General features: G+C 58.9%; 1 protein-coding gene across 1 annotated transcript in view; it reads right to left on the reverse strand.

Annotated features, from left to right (window-relative positions):
* Positions 1-3,428: 3,428 nt before the first annotated feature.
* PLXNA1 (plexin A1) overlaps positions 3,429-25,670 on the reverse strand; it is a 55,226-nt gene continuing 32,984 nt past the window's right edge. The window contains exons 16-32 of the mRNA XM_045385579.2: positions 25,334-25,501; positions 24,981-25,074; positions 24,360-24,599; positions 24,132-24,275; positions 23,501-23,735; positions 21,678-21,820; positions 19,677-19,933; positions 19,201-19,267; positions 12,733-12,879; positions 12,479-12,638; positions 11,706-11,809; positions 11,266-11,362; positions 10,736-10,926; positions 10,385-10,554; positions 8,194-8,406; positions 7,956-8,106; positions 3,429-6,874 (exon numbers count right to left, since the gene is read on the reverse strand). Of these exons, the coding sequence (XP_045241514.1) occupies positions 6,779-6,874; positions 7,956-8,106; positions 8,194-8,406; positions 10,385-10,554; positions 10,736-10,926; positions 11,266-11,362; positions 11,706-11,809; positions 12,479-12,638; positions 12,733-12,879; positions 19,201-19,267; positions 19,677-19,933; positions 21,678-21,820; positions 23,501-23,735; positions 24,132-24,275; positions 24,360-24,599; positions 24,981-25,074; positions 25,334-25,501 (2,677 nt within the window). The 3' untranslated portion in view covers positions 3,429-6,778. The remainder of the gene's footprint in view (positions 6,875-7,955; positions 8,107-8,193; positions 8,407-10,384; positions 10,555-10,735; positions 10,927-11,265; positions 11,363-11,705; positions 11,810-12,478; positions 12,639-12,732; positions 12,880-19,200; positions 19,268-19,676; positions 19,934-21,677; positions 21,821-23,500; positions 23,736-24,131; positions 24,276-24,359; positions 24,600-24,980; positions 25,075-25,333; positions 25,502-25,670) is intronic.

The raw sequence follows: 25,670 nt of genomic DNA on the forward strand, positions 1-25,670 counted from the left end.
ATGGGATTCCACTGTTTGAATGCACCACATTTTGTCTGTTCACCTGTCGATGGATGCTTGGGGTGCCTCCGCCTTTTGGCTGTGTGAATAGTGCTGCTGTGAACGCGGGTGTGGAAGTGTCTCTGAGACTCTGCTCTCCATTCTTTTGTGTGTTTACCCAGAAGCGGGGGTGCTGGGTTGCATAGTGATTCTATACTTAACTTTTCAGAAGCCGCCACACCTTGTCGACGACAACTGTATGGTTTTCCTTCCCACCAGCAGTGGGGAGACCCTCCCCTCCACCTGCGCACTTCTCCACAATCTGCAAAACCCTGCTGTTCAAATGGACTAATCCCTCCTCTGGCATGTGGCCTGGGTTTCCCAATCAGAGCACTTCATCCTTCAGGCCGGAATGACTGGCTCAAATAGCAAATCAAGACATTGCCCCAAACATTGGCCAATGAAATCCCTACCTGAATGTGCACGATGACCAAGCATGTCCTGTTTTCACCGGGACTGCTCAACTGGTAGGCCTAGAGCTGCTGGTGGTCATCGCTGCCCCCCACCTTGGGAAGAGTTGGCCTGAGAATGAGGCCCATACAAAGGACAGAGAAGGAAGACAGACTCCTCATGACCTCTAGGAGCCCCTGGATCCAGCCTTGCCTGAGGTAGATGCACCCTTGGACTTTTCAACTTCAAGAGCCCGCCAGTTCCCTTTCTTGCTCTAGACAGCTTAAGTTTCTATCATTTCTAATGCAGGGGGGCACCCAGCAGGGAACATATGCTCAGGTGCCTCTCAGGGTGGTTTTAGCTGGATGCAGCAATGATGGCTGGAAAGCCCATCTCTCAAACAGACCCCACACTGGGGAGAGTGCATGAGTCTCCCAGCCACGGGGGCAGACTCAACGGGCTGTGGCTGGTGGTATCTACAAGGCAGCTACAGGGGAAATGCTCCTGAGAACATGCTTTCCTCAAAGTTCCCAAAGCCCCAGGGCTTCGCTCACTGCCAGCTGCTCATGCCTGTCTGCTCTGTGTCCAGACTCTGGGCATCAGGCCCTGGTGTTGTGCTCAAGGAGTCTCCAGCCACTGGAGGAGCGCTGCAGCACAAAGTAGAGCGTCTGAATTTGAATCCTGGTCCCACCATGGGTAAATGTGTGTCCTTGAGGGTAGTGACTTCACCTCTCTGCTCCCAGGTTCTCTTCCCTACAATGGGGCTGGTCCTGGTACTGACTTACAGCCTGGCAGCCTTGTATGCTGCAGAAACCACTCCCCAACATCCGTGTACCATTCCCCAAAGGTCTGTGGTGCACCTGCCTACGTGACCAGTGCAGGCTGGCTGGAGGCTCTGCTCCAGGACTAGACGTTCAGCCTGGATATGACCCAAGTCACTTCCACCAACAACTCCATGATGGTTGTCCTCGGAAAGAACACATCTGCCCCCAAAGCTCCACCATCGGGGCTGATGGCTCTCCAGGGAGGCCCTAAAGGGGCGCTGTGGACCATGGGCTCTGGGGACACCTGCAGGAGCCTCTTGGTCTCCAGCCTCCTCTGGCCTCGTCCCGAGACTGCCAGATACGAATCAGAGCACACCCTCCTCACTCCCCAAGGCATAGCACCTCCTGCACCTCCCTGCACAGAACTGACCTGGCCTCTTCTGTTCCTCCGGACACAGGAATGCTCTCCCCGATGTCACCTCAGCTGGCTCCTTGTTTCTCAGGCCTCGATTCCTCCATCCCTCCCCAGGCCTTCCCTGCCCACCTGGCCAGGTAGGCACCCTCCCATGCCACCAGTTTTCTTCAGGGCACTGCACCATCTAGAGTCACTGCATCAGGTTTTAGCCTGGCCTGTTATTTTTTATTTCTGCTCAGAGCCTGTGTTTGTTCTCGAGCTGTGGCTGCTCTGGGGCCTAGGTGGGAAGTCCGAAGTCACCTCTGGATCTGCTCTGGGTGGGGAGGTGCCTCCATCCTGCCCAGGCCCACAGGCTGACCTCGCCCTTGCCTTGAAGAGAGCCCATCCAGGTGCCCTGCTCAGAGCCACCAGCATTAATAGCTGATGGTTTAATACCCTCAGGAGCCAGTGCACTCGCGCAGCAATCAGAAGGCCCCATCACCGCTGCTGTGTAATTGCACCCGATCACTCGCACAGTGAGCGCTGATTGCGGCTCAGAGATGGCTCAGCTTCCAGGCTGACGGGCCAGAGCCCTCGGAGGCCTAATGAGGGTAATTGAGGCAGGGCTGATTGTGCCGGAAAAAAAGCTGAAGGGGACTGAACCATGAGAACAGGCTGCGTCACACCCTAAACGGGACCACATTTGCTAAATTTGTTTCCGATGCAATTTTGTGGTGATTACACTGATTTCTCTCCAGTTACTGAGCCTGGCACGGAGCTGGTGCTTGCAGCACCACTGTCAAGATGCGCCTGTTTGGGAGTGGGAGGTATTGATGATGACTTATGGGCCACTGTCAGCCCTAGCAACGAGTCCATGGAGAGGCTGGAGGGAGACAGGTGGGAGCTTGGGGGTGGTGGGGAGGGCCTGGGGTCCCAAGGGCCTAGGTTTGGGCAGGCTGCTGCTTACCACCCTGTGGCTGGGACACATTGTGCAACCTCTGTTTGCTTCAATTCCTCAGCTTCAGCTGCAGCTGCCACCAACCTCACAGGGTTGCTGGAAGTCCCAGTGAGTTCACTTACAGGCAGTGCTCAGACGGTCAAGCCTGGGGTCTGCCTGAAGACACAGCTACAAAGCAGGTGCCCAGGACCCTTGGGGATGTGTCACACCTGACCCTGCACCCACCCTCTGCGGCGGGAGCAGCCACCCCTGTTGGTCCATGGATGAAATGAGCCCAGGGATGGGGCCACTGGCCAAAGCCATGCACTGGCAGAAGGTGCGTCCACACCTCCATCATTAGTATCTGTACACATTTTCATGAGATGAAGCAGCATAGCCCGTGTCTGTTGGAAAGACCAACATTTTTCAAACCCGGTTCCTTGCCTGCGAGTCTGGGAAACACAATTCCAGCCTTGGCTACTGAAGGCAGGGGGCCCAGGACTGCAGCCTCGGATCCCCCAGGCTGTTGCTCATGGGCCCCTCGGGGTCAGAATCTGATTTTAGTTAACAAGGCACCCCGAAATGCCTGCCTCGCAGCATGGGCTGGAAGCAACTGCTCCGAGCTAGGGGTGCCACGGGAGAATCGCCTGGGGAGCATATAAAAGTGACCACCGCTCAGCCCCAGGAAGCTCCAAGGCTCCAGTGGGAGTCAGGCACTGGTGTTTTAGCTTCCGCCAAGGGCTCCAATGTGTCACCTGGACTGAGCGCACCCAGCTCACAGAGTGTGGCCATCTGTCCTGGGTGTGGCTGAGTCTCCCAGGGAGAGACGCTTCCGCGCTTGGGATGTGCCTGCGCTCCTGCAACCGCCCCTGCCTCCCAGCAAGGAAAACCTGGAGCCAAGAGCTTTTAGCAAAAATGTTTAATCTCTCCTTAATGTGTGTGTTTATTTACAAGTACTAAATCTGAAGAACAGTAAAATAGGAAATAGCCGTATATGTACACATCTGAGGGCCGGGCCCACAGTCATTGGTGCTGCTTCTGCAAAGAGCCCCGGCTGAGGGTGCCCGCCCGGACCGTCCGAGGGATCGCTCTTCTTCTGGGAGGGGGTTCTGCGGCGTTAAAGGACAGCTAATTGTGGGTTTTGTCTTAAAAATATCTCTCTCTCTAAATATATCTATTCTAGCTGTGTAGCACCAACGTGAGCCACTGAATCCAGACAGGGAGAAAGCCAGGGCGAAGGCTCTGGTGGGACGGCACGCCGCTCCGGGCTCTGCCCCGGACTCCACGCTGCAGGTCTTGGGGCCCCCAGCTCTTCAGGCCAAGGGGCCGGTGGTCCTGGGGCTGGGGAGCACAGGGGAAGCTCGAGGTATATCAAGAGGCCAGGCTCCCAGGCGGAGGCGTGAGCTGTTCCAGCACTACTGAGCCAGGCGCGGGGAGAGGAAGGACACGGAACAGGGTAGGAAATGCTGTGGAAAGCAAGTGGCGGCAGCAGCACGCCAGGTGGGTGTCGGTTTCACAGCACATGTGCCGCAGCCCCGGCTCCTGCAGACACAGGGCCCACGGGAGCCGCTCACTGCTGCTGGGCACAGACCGGACTCCAACGGCAGTTCCTACCAGGGCCTCCAGCCCCAGGCCAGAGCTCCCGGGTGCTGCAGTTAGGCGCACAGTGGGAACCAGTGACAAGTGGGAACTGGGACCCAACTCCACGACCTGGCAGAGGGAGGTATGGAGTAGCTTGGAGACTGCTGTCCCAGTAGACAGCACGGGTAGTCGGCTTGATCCTTGCGCATGTAAACAGATACTGCTAAAGTGCTTGCGCCTAGACACAGCCATGTGCTCTGTGGTGGCCAGGCCCCCGCCACACGCCCCTGTGGGAACTGCTCCATATGAGGCCTGTGGTGCACCCCCTTCATCACCACTGTCGTCCCCACCTCCCGCCCATGCTACTCACATGGACAAGGGCAGCCTGGCAGGGCAGAGCAGGGCACAAGGCCTGAGGGTGGGGGTTGGAACTGGATTCTGAAGGTGATGCAGGAGCCCCTATCTAACCCGTGAGGAACTGGAAGAACCAGGGACTTCAACCTGAAGCCAGCATCCAGGGAAGACTTCGGGGGAAACTGAGGTTCCCACTCCACCGCAGCCAGGAAGCATCGGAAGATAGGTGGAGGCGCACTCAGGGACGGGAATCCCAGACAATGCTAGGGGCTACTGAAAAAAGCAGCCCAGCCACTATATATGGACTGGCCCCCAGAGTCAGCTCTGGCCCCCAAGTCTACCCAGGGAGTAAGCCCACCTCCTCAGTGGGCTGGTGGCAGGGGCGGGCCCAGGCCTCAGCTGGGCGTCGCAGCAGCAGAACGCCCCAGCCCTGGCACGGTGCCCACGGGGCCAGTGAGCTCCGAGTCAGCAGTCACCCACTCCACACCGACCCACGCTCAGGGGAGGGGCGGGTCTCTGCGGCGTCATCTGGCTCACGCTGCTCAGGAGGGGCGACTGCGAGACTGGCACACCCCGTGGGGCCGAGTGCTCTCCTTGGGCCTGGCCGAGGATACAAGGCTGGGGCTGGCCACAGTTAGCTGTCCCTTAAAGTCCATGGGATCTTCGGTACCATCAAAAAAGTGACCTTGAAAAGGGGATGGACCGCTTGTTTGCTTTTACAAGTGACTAATTAAAAAACATAAAAAAAGGTCTAACAACCTCTAGTATTCAACACTTGCAGTTTTAAAAAGATCAACTCAGACTAAACGCTAGCACAATCATGCATGCCCCGTGGTGCCACGGCACCCCGGAGGCTCTCAGAGTCAGCAGGAAGTCCTTTCCTTGTCATGTCAAACCAAAACAGCGGCCCGCAGGTCAGGGGACTTCAGGGCTGCTCCGCTCCAGGGAGGCTCCGGCCACTTTCTCCACAGTCATTTGGCATTGCTTTCCCACTGCCTTCATTTTTTTGTTCAAATCGTCTTTAAAATTCCTCTTCAGTTAACTGTACAGTACCCCACTGGGGCTGGAGCCTGAGGCTAGAGCCACATATATATATGTGCATATATATACATGTACAGCTTTCTTTTAAGAATGCATTCTCTCTTGCTGAGGGCAAGGGTGGACACCGCTGGCCTCCAGTCCCTCTGGTCACTGCCCGTCACTCATGGCCCAGATAGATCCAGGCCACTGCAGGCCAGAGGGGCCCTGCCACAGACCTCAAGGCCCAAGCAGAGTGCAGCAGAATTTTTTCCCCTACAAACAAAAACAGTCCCCAGATGTCCCACTGCTCTGGAGGGGCCAGGACCCTGCTGAGATGCCACACTGGAAGCCGCCAGGGCAGGGACAGAGAGAGTGGAGAGAGAGGAGTGCTCAGGGGCTGCCCTCAGGGGCTCCATGGCGGGGAGCTCGGCCTACCCTTGAAGGCAGCTGCCAGGGCAGCCTGCGTAGGACGCGGAGGGGAATAAATAACGGGAACGTGCTCTCTGTGACCCAGGGCCCCTGGCCCAGTGGCTCCCAGAGGCACAGCCCTGAGGACGGAGAGGGGCTGCCCGGTCCGTCTGGAAGCCACCCAGGAGTCTGAGCAGCCTGGCCCACAGCCCCTCCATAGGAGGGAGCAGGGACTCTCTGGGGCGAGGTGGATGTGGTGCTCCGGCCTCGGCCACGCAGAGCACGCGGTGAATCTGAGGATGGCAGCGGTGCAGCGGGCGTGGGTGCTGGATGTGGGAGGCGGTGGCAATGGGCCCAGACTGACTTGAGCTCCTCTTGCCCGGCTATGGGCTTTTTGCCTCTTTCTCCAGCTGCCGACCAGACCCCCAGACCCTCAGACTCTGCCGCCTGGGGGCAGCTTGGGAAGCCAGGAATGCTGACACCCCCAGCCTCTTGTCCCGGTCTCAAGGGGACAGCCCAAGCTGGCTACCCCTCCCCCTGGAGGGCCCTGGCCTCACCCCTCAGCCCCTCAGAGGTCAGCCCTTCTCCCATGAAGGCCACCAGGCAGCTCTTGACAGGCAATGAAGGTCCTTGGCCGGCCTGAGCACCCTGTGCTGTCCCGGCCCCTGAGCAAGCAGCTGTGTGCCCAGCTGTGGTGTGGCAGGTACCATCACCTCCACACAGGAAGAGCCGGGACCCGGCCGGGCGAGGCAGGGGAGGGAGGGCCGGGCAGTCGCTGCACTGCGGCGGCCCGAGCACCACCGGACACTCCACACGCATGCGGCGAGGGCTGCCCCGGTCCCTGCTCAGCCGCCCTCACGCTGCGTCCTGCTGGACGATCACAGCCGGGACTCAGCTGCTCAGGGCCATCGTGTCCACCACCTGCTCCAGCTTGCTCCGCAGCCGCTGCCGCCGCGCCTGCTCGTCCTTCTCCAGGGCTGCCAGGATCTGCAGGGCCAGGAGAGCTGTCAGCATGCCGGGCCACCAGCCTCCACACACTCAGCAGGCCCAGGGCGGATGCCTCCAGAACAGGTACCAGAGGTTCAACCCCATCTATCCCTGGCCAAGGGACCTTGGTTGTGAGCCTGGACCCTCCAGGACCCCAATACGGAGAATGAGCCCCACCCCTGTCATCATCCTACCCTCACCCCCTAAAACAGCAGGCTCTGATCCTTTGGCTGCCTGGCTATGCTGCTGACATGTCTCCATCCAGTCCTCACACCCTGGGGTTTCTATGCCCCTTTAAAGCAGAGCTCCTCAGAGAGCCTCAGTTCCCATTTCCCTGGTGAGCCCCAGGACCCCAGGCTTTTGTCCCCACCCCCCACCCTAATACATACGGTCTCTGGTTGCTCCTCTGCTCCCCTGGGGCACCTGCCTGAGGACAGCCCTCTGCCTCCTGCCTGCCTCCTACGGCACCCTGGGAAGGCTCCTTGCCTCTGCTGCACCTGCCCCGGCCTCCCCAGGGTGGCTCTGGTTCACTCCCGTGGCCTTCCCAGCCCTCAGAGCTTTGGCACAGGCTGAGCCTGTCCTGCCTTCTGGCCCTGTGCTCTTGTCCTGTGCGGCCCAGGAGCCAGTCCTTCCTGGATGTCTCCTGGACCTCTTCCCCAGTTCCATGTATGTGGCCTCACTCCAAGTCAGCAGAAAAGATACTGAAAGGAAAGCTCTGCCAAGACCCTATGCCCAGCCCTGGAGACGCTGGTCCAGCCTGGAAAACCCTGAAATGTGCCCCTCAGGGAAGCTGCTCACCACCCACACACCATCTCCCTCAGGAAGAAGCTGCCATCCCATCTTCCCCACCCCTGACCCCACATGGCTGCACACAGTGACTCCACCACGGCCTTCTCCGCTCGGCCTGGCAGGCTCCCTCCTGGCACCAAGGAACCAGGTGGCCAGAGGGTACAGAGGAGTGAAGGTGGCCCATGGCAGCCCAGAGATTCAGGGAGGAGTGGCAGGGCTGGGCAGAGCAGGTGGCTGTGACAGGGGCCAGCGAGTCCTCCCAGCCCAGCCTGTGGGCTCCCATGGTGTTCACCTCATCCTTGTACTTGGTGATGTAGGAGTAGATCTCGTGCAAGGCGCTCATGCTGTTGAACTGGCTCAGGTGCAGGCGGGACTGCTCAGCCAGATACGCACTCATGTCCTGGTCGCTGATGGCCGGCATCTTGGCGATGTCCGCATAGTACCTGCAGGTGAGTGGCCAGGTGGGCACATAAGCAGAGTCCAGGCTGCCCCCCAGGCCACTGCCCCCAACCCCTGCCCCCTCCGCCCACCTCTCCACCCAGCTCTTGTAGTTGGGGATGTCCTTGGCGTAGAGCAGCTTGTTGGAGGGCGAGTCCTTGCCCAGCTTGTGCTCAGAGGTGGAGCAGGAGTCCATGAAGGTCTGGGCCACCACCGACAAGCAGGCGTCTGTGATGCTGTTCTTGTGAATGTCGAACACAAACTGTGGGTTCTTGATCACATTCACCCAGAAGCGCAGGGGCAGGCTGCAGGCGAGAGTCCAGGCGCCGCTCAGACAGGCCTCTGCTCCCTCCTGAGCAGCGACCTTGTGGCCCTCCTGGCTCCAAATCCAAAGTGGGCATGGCTTTCCATGCAGATGGGGAAACGAGGCCCACAGAGGTACAGGGCCCATGGGTAAGTGAGGGCCGTCCCCTGTCGCCCAACCAGAGATGTGCTGCTCCCACCACCTGCATCTCACGCAGAGCATCACAAGACAGGCATGCTCAAATGCACTCGGTTGCACAAGGGCAAGATGTGACCAGGCCCTCAGGGGCCCACTCCACACAGCCACCGCCCTCCTAGGCCTGCATGCTGGCTTGCACTCCTGGCTCCTGCACTGAGACCTGCAGCTCAGCTCTGGCTCAGGAGACCCATTCCTACAGAGACCAGCCCTCTGTGCCCCAAACACCACCTAAGGGACTGCCATCAGCTGGGCTGCCTGGCAGCATTGGCCACATGTGGCTGCTTAACTTAAATGAAGTTAAGAGCCCAGACCCTCAGCCACACCAGTGCCATTTGAAACGCTCAGGAGCCACCACCCTGGACAGCACGGGTCTAGAATGTTCCACTGTGACAGAACATTCTCCCAGAGCATGCTGATCTGGAGACACTGTGTCCCTGGAGGCCCCCCTCTCCTGCTGTGCCCAATCAGCATGGCCCAGGAGAGGGGCTTCGTGACACTTCATCTCAACCCAAGACTCCGCGAGCAGTGGGTGGAGCTGGGACAGGTTGGGGTGGCTGCATCCCAGGTTTGGGAAGCAACACATGGGCTGGACAAGACCAAGTCAGGGGTGGCTGCTGGCCTGGGAGCCTGCAGAGGTGGCAGGGACAGTCCAGGAGAGAGGGGAGCTAAGACAGTGGAGGTCTCCCTGGTGGGAGACCCCAGCAGGATGCAGGGTGAGGAGGGGCACTTCCTGGTGAAGCAGGGTCCAGCCATATAGGTGACGGCATCCACCTGACCCCAAGTATGGGGGAGCAGTCCCACCCCAGAACCCCTGGGCCATGCAGTTTGTGGGGGCTGGTGCACAGAGAGGCGCTCCCCTGCAGCAGGCAAGGGTGGGGCTGTCTGCTGGGGTGGGGGCCACACACACACACACACAGCAGGGACCTGCTCCAGGAGCTAGGGTGTGGCTAGGGTGTGCCAACCGGGGCAGGGGGCTACAGACCAGAGCCTGGGGGTCCTGAGTAAGAAGTGAGGCCAAGGGCTGGCCTGCCTGTGTGGCGGAGAGAAAGCCAACATTGCCAAGTTGGGCAGCCCATGACCAGGGAAGAAGCAGGTCACTGTCCCAGAAGTAGGCCAGGCCAGAGGAAAGCAAGGGACTAGCTGGCCAGGGAGGCAGACACTCTGGGGAGAGGCCACTCAGAGGCTAGGTGCCTCTTCATAACGAAACTCAGCCTCACAAAGCCCCAGCTCACATTGGTGTAGCTGTGCACGGTACAGTCTGGGCAGGCCCTGCTCTGTACTCCACCTGCTCCGTGAGATCGTGGCAAGTGGCTGGGTCTCTGGGCCTCAGTAAGCAGGCTCTGGCCCGGCCCTGCACTGCAGTGGGGAGGCTGTAAATTCTTCGCACTAAAGAGTACCAGGAGTACCTGCAATCCCTGTTGCCCTCATCACTGCAACCAGCTGGCTCAGGGCTGGTCCAGTGTGCCCTGTTTCTCATGCTGCAGCCCACACTCATATCTGCACAGCTGTGCACACCCAGGGCCACTCACACCTGCACACAGTTCCTGCAGCAGTGGGAGGGGCTCAGCAGCTGGAACGGAGGGTGAGCCATGGGTCAAGAGGCACAGGCAGATAGGGAAGGCCAGTTAGCACAGGGCTGGCCTGCCATGCCCCTGCTGGGTTGTGTCCCCACGCCAAGGAGCCCCAGTTGCGGGCTCCTGATCAGAACAGGCCCTCGGGCCCTGGGAACGCATCTGGCCTCGCCCTGGGGGATGCTGCTCCGCGCCCCCGCCCTGCGTTACCAGTTGCTCTTCCAGGTGTGGCGCACGTCGGCATCGTGGATCTGGTGCTTGTCAGCCTGCTCGTCCAGGAAGTCGAACATATACTTGATGGCCAGCGGCAGGGCTGAGCCCCGGTGTGCCGTGCTGAAGATGGTCTCAAACAGGTCGTCCACAAACTTCTGCAGCGTGCCCTGCGGGGGGCAGGCAGGGACACTGAGCTCCAGGGCTCTGCCTGGCTGCCTACACCTCCTGGGTGACTAGGCAAGTGGCCATGGGAGCATCGTGGGGGTGAGGGCCTTGCTCCGGGCTTGGCGCTTTCTCCGAGCTCGGTTGGCCCAGCGTCCCCTGCCCCCATCTGCCAGCCAGGCCCACCTTGGTGGCCAGTAGCCGCGTCAGGTAGATCTCCGAGACCATCTTGCTGCCACGGTCACCCTCGCGCTGGTCCAGGTGGTCGTGGTTCTTCACCAGGTGCCACAGCTTGGTGCCGCTCTCCAGGTCGGGCGTGATCATGGGTGTGCGCGAGCGCAGGCTGTCGGGGCTGCTGGCCGTGCGCAGCATGCTCTCTGCAGCACCAGGCTGTCAGCGCCCGCGTTGGCTGGCACCCCGCGCCCCCCGCCCGAGGCTCAGTTTCCCCATCTGAAAGCTGGGGATGGCACCCCCACCCACGTGGGATTTTGGGGCAGCCAATGACACCACAAAGGTGGCATAATTGTGTATGGACACACAGTCGGGGGGAGGCACAGCCTCCAGAGTTGGAGGGTAGGGTCAAGAATGCAAGTGACAGGCTTGACACCGGCCCCTGGGTCCTCCCGTCCGGCTGCGGCAGCGTGGGAGCCCGGGGGACGTCCTGCCCAGGCCAGGGACCCATACGCTGCCCTCTCGCCCGCTGCCTGGCCCCTCACCGTATCTGCTGAGGGACTTGGTGAAGGTGGAGGAGTTGGAGATGTTGTAGGCGGATGTCTGCTTGGGCACCAGTGCCACCGAGGACCCGTCTGTCACCTGTGGGCAGAGGGCCGGGGACCCTGTGACCCACCAGGGTGCCCCTGCACCACCAGACTCTTGCTCCCTGGCTGGGAACCCAAGTGACACCCTAGTGCTGTGCCTGGAGGCAGCCGCCTCACTCAGTCTGGGTCTCTACATCAGGACAGCCCAGGACTGCCGGGCAAACCCACAAGCCCAGCTTGGGTCCTGGGATGGTCCACACACATATGTGACCACCTCCCCTCCTCTCCCTGACAGATCTCACTGCTGTCCAGCCCACATGCTGCAAACATTGGCAGCTGCGCTGTGGAAGCCCCAAGGGGAGGGAGGCCTGTGCTAGGGTCGGAGGGCCAGGAGCCACCTGGTAGTGAGCCAGTGTGTTCAGCCTCTTCCAATCGTTGTCAATCTTGGTGGTGACGTCCTCATCCTGCAGGATGATACGTGCCATGCGGCCCTGGCGCCACTCTGCGGAGAGGAGGGAGTTGGAGGGTGGGGCCGCTGGGGCCTCTTTCCCTCCTCCATCACAGCAGTGATCCATCACACAGGTGGGATGGGGCCCACCTGCAGCTCCTAGCGCCAGCACAGACCAGGGACACATCTCCACACCTGTTGCAGCACCCTTAACCTGCCATAGCCCCCGGCAACCTGCCGCAGCCCTCCCAATCTGCCATAGCAACCCCAGCCTAAGGGGGCCTGCCCTGCCTTCCCCAAGCCTCAGGGCCCCAACTCCTCAGCCTGGCACCGAGGCTTCTACGGGGCCCCAGCCTCTCCAGTCACATCTGCTGCAGGACTCTGGGCCCCACCCCAAACCTGTCCCATCCCCTCTGGCCCTCAGTTGCTCCACCTGCCCCTCTCATGAGCCTGAGTATCCCCCTCAGGGCTCTAAGAGCCCACTGCCTCCCAGAGTACACTGGAACCCACCACCTCCCAGAGTCTCTGCCCAGGGCGGGGCAGCCACCCTCTACACCCAACCTGGGACTGGACAGCCCACTTGCCATTCCACTGTCCTCCAGACCAAAGCCAGCCTGGTGCGGAGGACTGGCCTGGACTTCCCTGCCAAGCTCAGTATTGGGCCATGGCCCTGCCCCTCTGCTCCAGCACACACCCCAGGCAGCCACGGCCCTGCCCGCTCACCCAGGTCCATGTCTGCGGCCTTGGGCCGCTGGGAGTAGGGCACGCCCTTGTAGGCAGCGTCCAGCAGCTTCTCCTTGGCCTGGGTGACTGTGTCACAGTCCAGCCCCTTCACCGGCACCTCAGGTGCATTCTCGTTCTCAGGGTTCACACAGTTCAGGGTCTGCGGGCGGGGTGGAGCAGGGCAGCAGTGTCAGCCCCACAATTGGGGGGTGGGGGGCACCAGGGCACCCAGGACAGAGGGTGGTCATGCTCACCAGCGTCTTGTAGTCAATCTGCTGCCGGATGAGCTTGTCCTCACTCAGGGAGTAGCGTGCCTCACCCGTGATGGCGTCGATGGGGCCCTTCTCCATCTGCTGCTTGATGGCGCAGTAGAGCATGAACAGCGGCTCCCCAGCGCACTCCTGTGGGGGAGGTGGCATAAGGCTGCAGCCAGGACCCCCAAGTCTACCCCCTACCTGCCCCTCCACCCGTCCAGTGCCAGCCACGGTGTTCCCGGCAAGGAGAAATGGGCAGCACTTCCCAACTCTTTAGGAGGCAAGTATAGCCTTAGTCCCAAAGCCCAGCAGAGACTGCAAGAAAATCAGGAAACAAAACATACCCACCCCACCCTACAAATATCCCATGAAAACTCTAAATTACACACGAGCCAGGAGACGCCGTAGCATAGCAAGGAAAATGGCGTGGCACACAGGGCCTGCATCAAGGAGGGCCGAGGCCTGTCTATTTCACCCAGAAGTCTCCCCGGGTCTCAGCAGGATCCCCGCCCAGCCCCAGCCTCCCAGGGGCCTGCTCCCCAGCTGGAGGTGCGCAGGACAAAGCTCCCCATGGCCCGCCGCCCGCGGCACAGGCGGACCCCATACTACGCAACGTCAAGTGTGACTGTGATCCGCTGGCCTCTGAGGGACCACCCAGCTAGGCCCTCCATATTACTCTGGGACACACCTATGGTGTGTCATGGATGCTGACATACCCACCGGGGGAGGCTTGCTCACCCAGGGAGGTTCACCAGCACCCAAGCGCACAGCACAGGGCCAGTAGCACAGTCCCGGGCCCTCAGCGGGCACCTGACCACTCTGACCCCTCACCCTCTGGCTCCCCATGCTGTAGCATGAGAACTGCCTCCTGTCCCACCTCAGGGCCTTTGCAACTGCTGCCTCTACAAGCAGAAATTTCCCCTGGTGTCTTCATGGGCCCTTCTGGACACAACCCAATGTGCCCTTTCCAGAAAGGCTCCCAGGGAGCTCCCAGCACACGTACCCCCCACCACCACCCCACTGGTCTCCCCCGCCATCTGTTGTTCTCTGAAGGAACCTGAGCACCCCTGCCAACCCCTCTGGAGTGGGAGCTGCCTGGCCTGCTCACCATACCCTACTGCCAGCACTGGCTGAGCCTGTGCATGGGACATCACAGACACTTGCTAGACGAACTGAGTGAATGGAGAGCTGTCCCTGAGAAACGTTCACATCTGGGCTGGCTGAGTCGGCCACAGAGGTGAGGCCCACCCAGAGACTAGGCACAGGGTCTGCTGCAGGCCCTGCCTGCCCAAGGGCCTTCAGGTGTGTGTGCACCTCAATGGAGGGGCGGGCTTGGCAGCCCTGCTTCCTATCCAGCCCTGGCAAACAAACAGCAGCTCTGCTCCTGTAACCAGAGGCTTCAGGCACCTCGTTAGCATCTGTGGTAATTAGAGAGACAGCTGTTAAGACCATCCCAGACCTTCCAACAACATGCCTGTCTTTGAAATTATGTTTTATTTGCAAACTTGGTTTCATTAAGTTAGCCACGAAGGAGGAGGAAAAGGGGTGCAGATCTGGATGGAGAGCCATTAATGCGACAGGAAGACAAGAGCCTTTGAGGGTTTCCCAAAGTGACACACCTGCCCAAGGGTTCCCAGGTCTGGCCTCAGAGAGTGAAAGGACCGCAGCTAGTCTCTGAAGGTCAGGGGAGTGCAGCTATTGGCCCAAGGTCACACAGCAAGAAACTGGAGAAGCCAAGATCTGAACCCAGATCCAGCTGACCCCAAAGCGCCTGCCCCATACAAGCCAGGTGTCCCCAGAGAAGGCTCAGGCTGAGCCGGGCATTTACACTCAACCCAGGCAGCAGGCCCCGCCCCACTCCACCCACTTCTTCAGCCAGGCCAGCCTGGAGGCTGCAAAGCAGGTTCCAAGAGCTCAGAGGCCAGGGAAGAGGAAGGCCCAGTCCTTTTCTTGTAGCCTCAATCTCTTGTGCAGTGATGGGGGAAAAGGAAGACCTCAGACTTCTCCCAGCACCAGTCAGGAATGTGCAAAAACTGCCCAACAAAAAGTGCCACTTTTCTAATAGAAGGATAATACAGGCAGTTCCAGAAATGACATTACCACAAGCACTTCTCCACGGTGGGCATGGGGAGGTGGGAGGATCAAACCAGATCCCTACCCCACACCACATAAATAAAAATCATTTCTCAGTGGAACACATGAGCTTGAAAAGATGGGAAGTGTGTATGTTAAAAAGTTCCTGGGTGCGGTGGCTCACACCTGTAATCCCAGCACTTTGGGAGGCTGAAGTGGGTGGATCACCTGAGGTCAGGAGTTTGAGACTAGCCTGACCAACATGGAGAACCCCGGTCTCTACTACAAATACAAAATTAACCTGGCATGGTGGCACATGCCTGTAATCCCAGCTACTCGGGAGGCTGAGGCAGGAGAATCACTTGAACCGGAGAGGTGGAGGTTGCAGTGAGCCAAGATTGCGCCATTGTACTCAGCCTGGGCAACAAGAGTGAAACTCTGTCTCAAAAACAAAAAATAAAAATTCCTATAATCTAAAAGAAATGACCCTAGTAAAACAAGCAAAGGGTAAAAATGGACATTTACAAACTTGGCTTCAAAGAAAAAATAAAAGCAGCAATCAAATATGTAAAAAGATGTCCAAGGTTTGTTAAAGAAATGCCAACTAAGGCAACAACCTACCAGTGTGTACTTTTCAAATGGGCAGAGGTGAAAAAGATCAATAAGACAAGTGCTATACCAGGCCTGGGTAAGATTCTCAGATGATGAACTGGTACATTTGCAACGTTTTTTGGTAGGATAATGCAGCAGCATATATTACAATGAAAAATGAGTGTGCCTGATCACCTGCACTCACTCTTCTGGAAAGGCACTTAAACAGGACCAGGCAAGCAGAGACAACTGCATCCAAATCCAAGCTGTGCAGCCCTGGCCATCAGCGGTGCCACAGTTAAACAAATGATGAAATGGCCACACCATGGAACATTATGCAGTTGATAAAAACACAAGGAAAGCATTTGTGTGCTCACCCGCAAAGGTGGGCCTAACACTATGGCCAAGGTGAGGACAGAGGGGGAGCGAGGCACAGTGAAAATTGTGGTACTGAAAAAATTTAAAACTCTCTAATGAGAAAAAAGGTCTGATACTAACCTTCATCTTAATATTAAAAAGCATAGTCTATTCATATTTGCTTCAGCTCAGACCCCAGCCTGGGAGGACAGGCACCAGAACTGCAGAGGGGAGGGGAGCTCACCCCTCCATCCTCCCTTCCAGGTTGTTTACATGTGCTAAAATGTCATGGGTTACTTTTGTAGTTAAAGTTTTTGTTTCTAAAGACAGCAAGGAATGAAAAGTATTTGGGTTGTTTAAAAAGAGTTTGTGTTCTCAAAGTTCATCCATGTTGCGGCATGTCAGAATTCCCTTCCTTTTTAAGGCAGACTACTATCTCATTGTATGCACAGACCACATTTTGCTTATTCATTCATCTGTCGATGGACACCTGGATTGCTTCCCCATTAAGCTGATGAAATTAAGCCAGCCACGAAAGGACAAACAATGCATGATTCCACTCATATGAGGTCCCTAGAGCTGTCAGATTCACAGAGACAGAGAGTAGAATGGTTCCAGGGGCTGGGGAGGAAGGAACAAGGAGTGGGTGTTCAATGGGGACAGAGTTTCAGTTTTACAAGATGAAGACTCATGGAGCAGGTGGCCATGGCCAACACTGCTGTAAATGCATCCAATACCACTCAACTGTGCACTTAAAAATGGTTAAGATGGTAAATTTTATGTCATGTGTATTTCGCCATAACAAATTATTTTAAGTTTGTGGCACACTAAAAAGAAATAAGCTATCAAGCTATGAAAATAAATAAAGGAACCTTCAAAGTAGATTACAAAGTGAGGGGAGCCAGTTGGAAAAGGCTACAGTAATAGTGCACGATTCCACTATGTGACATCTAGAAAAGGCACAACTTATGGAGACAATGAAATCAATGGGTGCCAGGGGCTCAGGGGGAGGGAGAGATGACAGGTGAGCTTGGGGGATTTTTAGGGCAGCGACACTATTCTGTGTGATGCTCTAACGGTGGATACATGGCATCGTACATTCATCCAAACTCACAGAATGCAGAGCACCACGAGTGAGCCCGCGTGGAAATGAGGGGCACTGGGTGGTGAAGATGTGTCCTGGCAGGTTCATTGACTGGACCAAATGCACCCCTCTCCTAAGGATGCTGACAGTGGGGAGACTGTGCATATGTGGGAGCAGCAGGTGCATGGGAAACCTCTGTATCTTCTGCTCAATTTTACTGTGAATCTGAAACTGCTCTAAACAATAACATCTATCTTAAAAAAGACAAAAACAAAAAAAAAACCCAGATATGGTGGCAAAAAAAAAAAAGTCACTGGCTGGCTATGTGGACGGAAACAGCCCTGGGCCCATCTCAGTCCCATCCAGGGGGTGCCAAGCTCCAGCACGGCTGTCTGCACCTCTCAGCCTCGGGCCATGTCCTTGCACCCAGTACATGCCCTCCCTTGCATATATAGGGGTCCTCCTAGAACTGGAGGAGGGCAGTGATGACCTAAGGAGATCTAACAGCTCCTGGCCCCTGCCTGCCCCCTGCACTGGGACCCCACTAATAACGAGGTGGGTTGGGGTCATGGGCATGGGCTGTGAAACCCCCAACACACAGCCCGCACCCCCTGTACCTGCACAACTCCCACCTAAATGGTCACCCCTGCCTCCCTCCTCCCTGTGTCCCCTTCCTATGGCTCCCTTGGCCAAGACTGGCCTCCCTCTCCCTCCCTCCACTGCCCACACATCTCTCAGCGCCTGTCCCAAATGTCCCCAGCTCTCCATGGAACTCCCGATCTGGCCTGAGGATAACGCCTCCACGGCGCCCCACTGCCACCCTCTCTGCTTATAGCACCACCCTGTGGGGACACACTCTGCACTGGCTGAGGCTGCCCCCTGTATCCTGGCATGAAAGATAATCCACACCCAACGTCAGTGCTTACAGGCATTTGCTGCCCTGAGCCCTGTCTCTGTGGGTGTGGAGAATTGGGATCAGATGGGGACCCAGGTGAGCGGGGCCCTCTTCACCTCACCAGGGCGCCTGCTGCTTTAGGCTCACAGAGCCCAGCTCACCCAGCATGCACACATCTATGCAGTCTTCATAGAACTGTACTTTCTACAGGACATGCACGACTTTGTGTTACCTGCTTCCAGTTCTGCCTAAGGATGTTATAATCTACTGGGCACTTGCTATGTGCCAGGGACTGCTATATACATGTAAATGTCCCACCTCCAGAGATGACCTAGGACAGACAAGCCCTGCCCCTGCCTATCCCACCTGGCGCCTTCTCCTCAGTAGCCTCTTCTGCCTGGGACTTTTCCCTCTCCCGGCCTGGTCTTCAGACCTCTGCTCGAATCCCACCCTCCCTGCTCGGCTCTGCCCCATGGCCTGTCTGCTGTATTTCCTGTCCAGTGTTTCTCTCCACAGTGAGGATGCCCAGCCAGGACTCCGCTCTGTGCAGGGATCTGTGCGCTGAACACCTGAGTTCAGCAGTATCTGGCTGCAGGAGGCCTGAAAGCCCCACGGGCCAGTGGAGACAGATATGCCATCCCTGGATTCCATAAGGAAACCAGGAGAATCGAACCCAGGCAGTCAGCGCCAGCTCCCACCCTCAATCACTGGGCTACACTGTCAGTCACCCTCACCCACAGAGCAGCGACAGGGACCACTGAAGCCAGGCGAGGAGCATGCACTTCACCATGCATACACTGGGCTCCTCCCACCTCTCAGGAGTGGGCTAACCAGGCCTTTAGACTTTCCAAGAGAAGCCATATACTCGAGTCTGTATAAGTTCCAACACTGGAAGTGCAGACAGCAATTCAACTGCTTACAGCCCAGTTAAAGCCCACCCAGATCCCCATCCAGCCTGGGCCCTGGCCTGCAGTCTCTGGCCTACACCCTATTCCTGTTCTGAAAATGGCAGCGTCCCTCTGCTGGGGGGTTGGAGGGGCTTGAATGGACAGCACAGGGGAAGCCCAGGGCAGCCACCTGTCCCCATGATAGGTGGTGGACTAGAGCCTTCAGGCACCCCCAGGCTGGCCCCACGCCAGGTGCTGGACTCTCAGAGGCCCCTGCCCAGGGTGCCCCCACCCTCCTGAGCCCAGGCCAGCTGTGGGCACTGAAAGCCTGTATCTGAACTCCCACACCTACCTTGGTGGGCTGTGCAAGGGCCTGACAGCCTCAGAAGGAGGGAGGAGGGAGCCGGGAGCCAGAAGCCGGGAGCAGCTGCATGTCCAGGGGCCTAGGCCTGAGCCAGAACTCGACCAAGACCCCACCTGCTGTCATTCTCCAGCACCTCCCACTGATCCCCACCTCTCTCCATTTTCCCCTCCCACTGTTCAATTGCCTCTGACACCTGCTTCCTTCCGCCTCTGCTTACCTTGAGGAACTTATACAAGAGGAAGGTGAACCAGTTGGTTAGCATCTTCTCTGCCACCGACTCAGTCCTGGGGGGCACAGAATATGGGCAGAGTGGTGTCATTCCAGCTGTCCAGCAGGCACAGGGCCCCTGCAGCCCTCACCCACTGATCCCACCCCACCCTGCCCCACTTCCTGCAGCACCGAAGGTCAGGTCTCGAAAGGCACCCACATGAGTGGGCAGCAGGGACTTCCGGGGCTGCCATGGAGACCCCAGCCCTTCACCCAGAGCCCCGGCCTGTAAGTATGAAGACTCAAGCCTGGGTCCTCACTATCAGTACCTAGGGAGGTGGCAGCTGAGCCTCAGAGGCCAGGTGAGTCCCCCCACCCCTGCCCAGTGGGAACCGCCACAGCAGTGTCTCTGGGCCTGCTAGGCCAGCCTGTCCAAAGCTGGAGGCATGGGCCTGCCTCCCCCAATCCCAGTGCCCCCAGGCTCACCGGCGCAGTAGCAGCTTGGGGTGGTTCTTGCTCTCCAGGTTCTTCTCAATGAGGTCGGAAAGCAGCTGCTTGAGCACACCCGTGGCATATTCCATCTCGCCCTGCAAGGCCGTCATGATGAGCGAGGCCACGTTCCCGCGGTCGCGCATGGAGAAGCTGCGCTGCGCCTCCAGTGTGCGGATGAAGGTCAGCAGGAAGTGCTTCTTGGTCAGGAGCTGCCCGAACAGTGTCAGCGACTTCTCCACATTGGCCTGCACCTGAGGGAGCACACGGAGCTCAGACCACAGAGGAGCACCCAGCCCCAGTCCCAGCCCCCAAGCTGACCGGTGAGGGGCTGTCCAGGCCTGGCTGGTATGGCAGGGCCCCATCAGAGGACAGGCCTGGAAGGCAAGTGACAAGTTGCCCTGACTCCTCAGCTCAGCGGGTCATTCCCAAGCTTCACCTGTCCTTAGCAAAATGGACATGACCTGGGTGCTGCCACCACTGTCTGTTGCCATCAGGGCAGCCCTGGCCACAGAGTCCCTGCGGCAGCCTGAGAAGCCCACCACAAGCCAACATGACAAAGGTGTTAGCAGTGTGGCTGGGTGGAGAATGAGAGGGGCTCCTCACACCACCCACTCCATGGCTGGGCCCTTTGAACAGCAACCCCCGCAGCTGGCCTGCAACAGCTCAAAGGGAGTCCAACTCAATGCCCCCATACACTGGGAACCAGGAGTGCAAGTCTACCATCTCCCTCCGCCTTGACAATGATAACCAATGCACAATCAGCCTCTGCATATCATGGATGAGGACACAAGGTTGGAGACAGGAAGAGGTTTGATTAGGGCCACACTGCAGGTAGGAAAAAGGAGTGGAGTAGAGGCACAGCTGGTTCCAGGGCCCCTACTCTCTTTCTCTCGTTCATACTAAGGTTTATCAGGGCAAGATGTTCCCTATTAGGCAAAGCCCAGAGCCACCAGTGATACCAGGCTCCCAGCCAAGGCCAATAGGTATCAGGCAGACAGGTAATGGCCCAGGTAGAACACACACAGTCACGGCTCAAAGAGACAGTCTGACAGACACAGCAAATGGAGGCACTGAGAGAGAGATACAACCTGGGGAAGCTGTGGAGCCCCGCGTGGCAGCAAGCCCAGGAACAGGATGGCAGCACTCAGCCACATGCAGCCCCAGGGCCCAAGGTGGGAAAGCCTGCTCAGTATCAGCTCAAAAGGGACTACCCACCAACAGAGCCACCACAGGGGACATGGGCTCCCCAACATCCAAGGTACATGGTGGGGGGGTGCCCTCAGCTGGAGAGTGTGACCAAGCTGACCTGCTGAGTCCCTGGCTGTGGCTCGCCGAGGACTGGCTCCTAGCCTGCCTGCCGCTGGGGGCCCTTTGGGGATGTGGGAGCCAGCCCTCTTTTCCCTCGCCAGGCCGCTGCCAAGGTCCACGGGGCAAAGCCCTACTCTCTGAGGCCCTGGTGCTATGCCAGCCACACGCTCCCATCCCAAACTGCCATAGCTGACTTCATCAGCCACCCACACCTCCCAGCACACGGCCCCTGCCCAGCGAGGCTTCGCATCCAGAACCACCCAGCAGACCAGGCCAGCGGAGCCGCAGGCGGGAACCCCCGCAGAGGCAGGGCCCAAGGGGCAGCCACCGGAGAGGTGCCAGAAGCCCAGGCTGACAAGTGGTTTGCTGAGATGAGGCCTGGCATCCCATGCAGGCCGTGGGGCCAGAGCCTCCTCCTGCCCTCTGGAGGTACTTCATGGAGCAGAGCCACACTGGCCATTCCCCTGCCCCGGCCCCAGGGCTGAGGGCCCCACTGTGCTGGCCTGGTCTTGGTTCTGCCTCCTAGCACCTGCTCCCCACTCGGCTGAGCCCAGAGCCCTGCAGGCCTGGACCCTCCCCCAGGCTGCACAGGCTGCCCCATACCATCCATCAGCACCTAAGGAGCCCCAAAGGCAGAAGACAGCAGCTGCCTCTGAGTTCCTGTGACCCCAGAGCCAGTGGTCCTACCTCCATCTCCTTGAGCACAGGGTGGTCCTCGATCCCAGGAAAGAGCACCCGCATGGCGTATGTCCGATAGTCAAGGAAGGGGATGCCGGCACCGTCCAGGTCGTTGGTCAGCTCATGGATGTCTGTTTGCAGCTCTGCAAAGGCTGTGGCCAGATGTGGCATCAGGGGCAGCATGCCCTGGTGGTCCTGCTCCATGCCCCAACCCTCCCACTCTTGGGGCCTACATCAAATTCTGGCTGTGACACTTACTGGTTTCATGATCTTAAGGAAACTACTGTGACTCTCCGTCCCCCAGCTACTACAGCCCTAGCACAGGCATAGTAACTCTCCTCTGTGAGCTTCCCACAGGATCAAGCAAGACAAGAGCAGAGAAAGCATCGGCACCAGGGGCAGGCTGGGCGGGGCCTCCTGCATCTCAGACACTGGCAGTTAAGCGTAGAGCAGCTTTGGAGTTCGGGCTCCTTCCAACTGCTGGGAGGTGCTGGGATGCGGCCAGGGGTGAGGTCCCAGGGCTGCAGGCTGTCCCCAAGCCCCCACACCACTGCATGCACATCTCGGGCCTGGTGCGCCCTCAATGTGGCTCACTCTGCTCAGGGCCAGCTTTGCCTCTGTCAGGAACAAGGGCAGGCAGGGCAGTGAAGCCCTTGACAGAACATTCCAGAGCTGTGAGGTATCAGCCCTGCAGCAGCCCGAGGATCACGCTATCTGATCAGAAGCCAGAGGAGTGCCAGACAGGCTCTGGGGGACATCTGACAGGTTTAATTAAGAGCTGGAGCCTTCGTCTCCTGGGCACTGCTGCCAGGCATCTAGTTATCTGCACCTGGCTGGCCTGGAGCAGCCGCCAGCCACCGCATCCACACATGCCAGCCTCACCAGACAGCCAGCCTCAGCAGGTGGGAGCACAAGGGAGGCCCAGGCCACCTGCCTCCCACCTGGCCCTGACACACACCTGCCTCTGGTCCCACCAGGGCTGCCCAAGAGGTAGGGCCACCCTCAGCCCACCACAGGGCCATGTAGGTTTGTCTGGGACTGAGAGGGCTCCCAGGATGCAGAACTTTGCATTTTAAGACTGGCTGAGTCCTGTGCAAACAAAACACCGCATCCCAATAGAGTCCCAGTGGAGTTCATGACAACCCCATGCTGGACCACATGGCTAAGGTCCTCCACTGCAGCAGCAGCACTCCTAGTATCTGACCCCTAGAGCCTTGAACATGTGTGAGTTACTATCTGCAAATGCTCAAAGTCTCGCCCAACATGGAACAGATTTCTGCCACTCACACCTGCCATGGATCAGGAGGATGGTGTGGCCTGACTCCCCCTATAGACATATCAAGGACAAAGGTCAGCTCAGGCCAAGATCTCTATGTGCCCAGGGACTGCCAAAGCACAAGGGCTCCCCATTGCTGCATGGCAGAAGCACCCCTCTCTGCTGCTCCACTGGCACCAGCCAACCCACCACCACTCCCAGTGCCTGGGGAAGTAGGCACTGTCACTGTGCTCACTCTACAGATGACAAGACTGAGGCACAGAAAGGTAAATAGCCACCCCCAGCCTTATAGCCCAGCTGGGATACAAACGCAAACAGTCTAGCTCTGAGTTCTGTGTCACAAGCAGCACCCTGAGGATGTGGTACCTGCTGCAGGGCCAGGCCCTGGTCAGGCATCCGCCCACTGCCCTGGGACCAGGCCTGGCACAGCAAGGCTATTAGGAACATTGTAAACTGAGCCGAAGCAGGGTGGGGGTGGTGGGAGGTAGGTGTGGGGATGGGCCAGGGCCTGGTTTGGAGGTGGCAGCTGCCCCAGTGAGCCCCAGCCCCAACAGACCTTCCTTGCATTCAAGGGCCACGCGGGACTCCAGGTTGTCCATCTGGAGCTGCAGCCGCTTTAGTGTGCGGTCAGCATCTCGTGACTTGCGCTTGTAGGCGATGAGCACGGCCACGATGACCAGCAGTAGTAGACCCCCACCCCCGCCGATGCCCACGATCGCAGGCAGCGTCAGCAGGCTGTCCGAGTACACCTGCAGTGTCCCTGGCGAGAACTCGAAGCCGCCAGCCCGCACCTGCCGGTGGGTGGAGGCCACTCAGGAGCCACCCATGCTTTCCACTAAGCTTGGGAGCCCCTCCCGATGGGCAAGACCCTCACACACACCTGCCTGTGGGCAAGGTCCCACCGACAGGGGCACAGAGTGGTCAGCAGGGTGACACTGGGACCCAGGGCAGGCGCCTGTTCAGTCAGGGCAGCACTGGCATGGCAAGGGCTCAGGGTGGGTAGGCAGTCTGGGGGGCTCAAGGAGGTAGCAGGCTGAGGGCTAAGGCAGGGCCTGCACTGGAGCTGAGCACCCTCTGAGCTAGGGGTGAATCTGGGGCAAGGTCAGAGCTGGGGCTGTGCTAGTGGGTCAGGGTCCACAGGTGGGGCATGGCTCTCCCAGCTCCGCACCCCCGGTGGACAGACGCACCGTGACCTTGTGCTGCCCTGTGAGGTTGGGCGCCTCGCACAGCAGCTGCGTCTCCGACACAGTAAGGGTGCAAGGTGTGGAGCCAATGAGCACTGTGTAGTTGAGTCGGGAGTTGCCGGGCGCAGGTGGCAAGAGGTTCCGGCCCTGTAGGAGGTGGGGGTGAGCCAGAGCCCAGGACGAGGGGCCTCCTCCCTGGCACGGCCCAGCCTATGGGCAACGGTGACCCACCTTGAGGATGAGTGGGGAGCTGGGCTTCAGCTCCAGCAAGCCAGTGGGACTGAGTGGCTCCAGTACGGGATCAGGGTAGTAGAGGAAGGAGGTGGAGTTGAGCACAAGCAGGGAGCGCACGTTGTCCATGACGAAGCCCAGCTCATCCGGTCGCTCCCCCAGCTCCGGTGGGCTGCGCACAGGGTTGGCCACAGACGGGGCGCGGCATACCATGGTGGTGTCATTGTACACCAGGCAGCCCTGGAGACACAGGGTAGGGATGCTGGGCGGGACCTCCCTGAGTGGCCTGGCAACTCCCAGTGACAGAGCCCCTGGCCTGGGGGCTGCCTGCTCCCTGCATAGATGATGCCAGGCACCAGCAGGGCAGGTCCTGGGCCACCCACCCCACATGGACCAGGGACATATGGCCTGAAGGAGAGGTGTGCACAGCCAGCAGCCCAGAGCCAGACCTTCCACCCGCCAAGCAGGACAGGCGCCTCCCCAGGGGTCTCCAGGCACAGCCAAGGTTGGCATAAGCTGGGAAGGGGCAGGGGTAGGGGCAGGGGCTTGAGCATTTATAGCAGGAGCCCCATCCCAGGTGAAGGCCTGGACCGAGGTGGGCAGCTGAGGGCAGGGACTCACGTTCTCCCTCTCAATGCCTCCGTACTTGGCCCGGATTCGGGGCTCACGGACAGTGGCCAGGTTGGTGCCCGTGACCGTTAGGAGGGTCCCACCACTGGAAAAGAACAGGGGTCGGGGGGTCACCAGATGATGCTGGGGCCCAGTGAGCTGGAAACACAGGCCACAGCTCAGCCAGGCAAAGCCTGCCTTCCCCAAAGACAGGAAACAGGTAAAAGCTCTTGGCAAGGGGTGCTTCCCAGCAGGACAGTACCCAGCATGCAGGAGGGCCACCACCAAGTGCCTGGTGGAAGAGCTCCTGGCTCGGCGCTGCTCTCAACAGCTGGGGACAGGGAATGGGTGTTGCTGGGCCCCACCTGTTGATGCTCCACTCCGGGTCGATCCTCAGGATGGTGGGGTCCTCGGTGTAGTTGTACTTCACCTCGGGGTTGGTGAGCTGGGCGCGGTTGATGTTGATAATGATGGGAGCGCTGCCAGGGCTCTGCCCGGGGGGTGTCAGGCACCGGATCTCACGGGAGTTCCTCCTGGAGGTGCCCGAGTGGGACAGTGAGGAGCACACAGGCGGAACTCAGGCAGGTGGAATGTAGATGCATTGAGGAACAGTGGGCAGGGTGCCATCTGTCACAGGGACTGCCTTGGGTGGCTGCATACTATCACTGCTACTTTCCCTCCCGGGACTGTGTATGTCTGTCC

This window comes from Macaca fascicularis, chromosome 2 (genome assembly GCF_037993035.2).
Source record: "Macaca fascicularis isolate 582-1 chromosome 2, T2T-MFA8v1.1".
In the NCBI taxonomy this organism is placed as follows: Eukaryota; Metazoa; Chordata; class Mammalia; order Primates; family Cercopithecidae; genus Macaca; species Macaca fascicularis.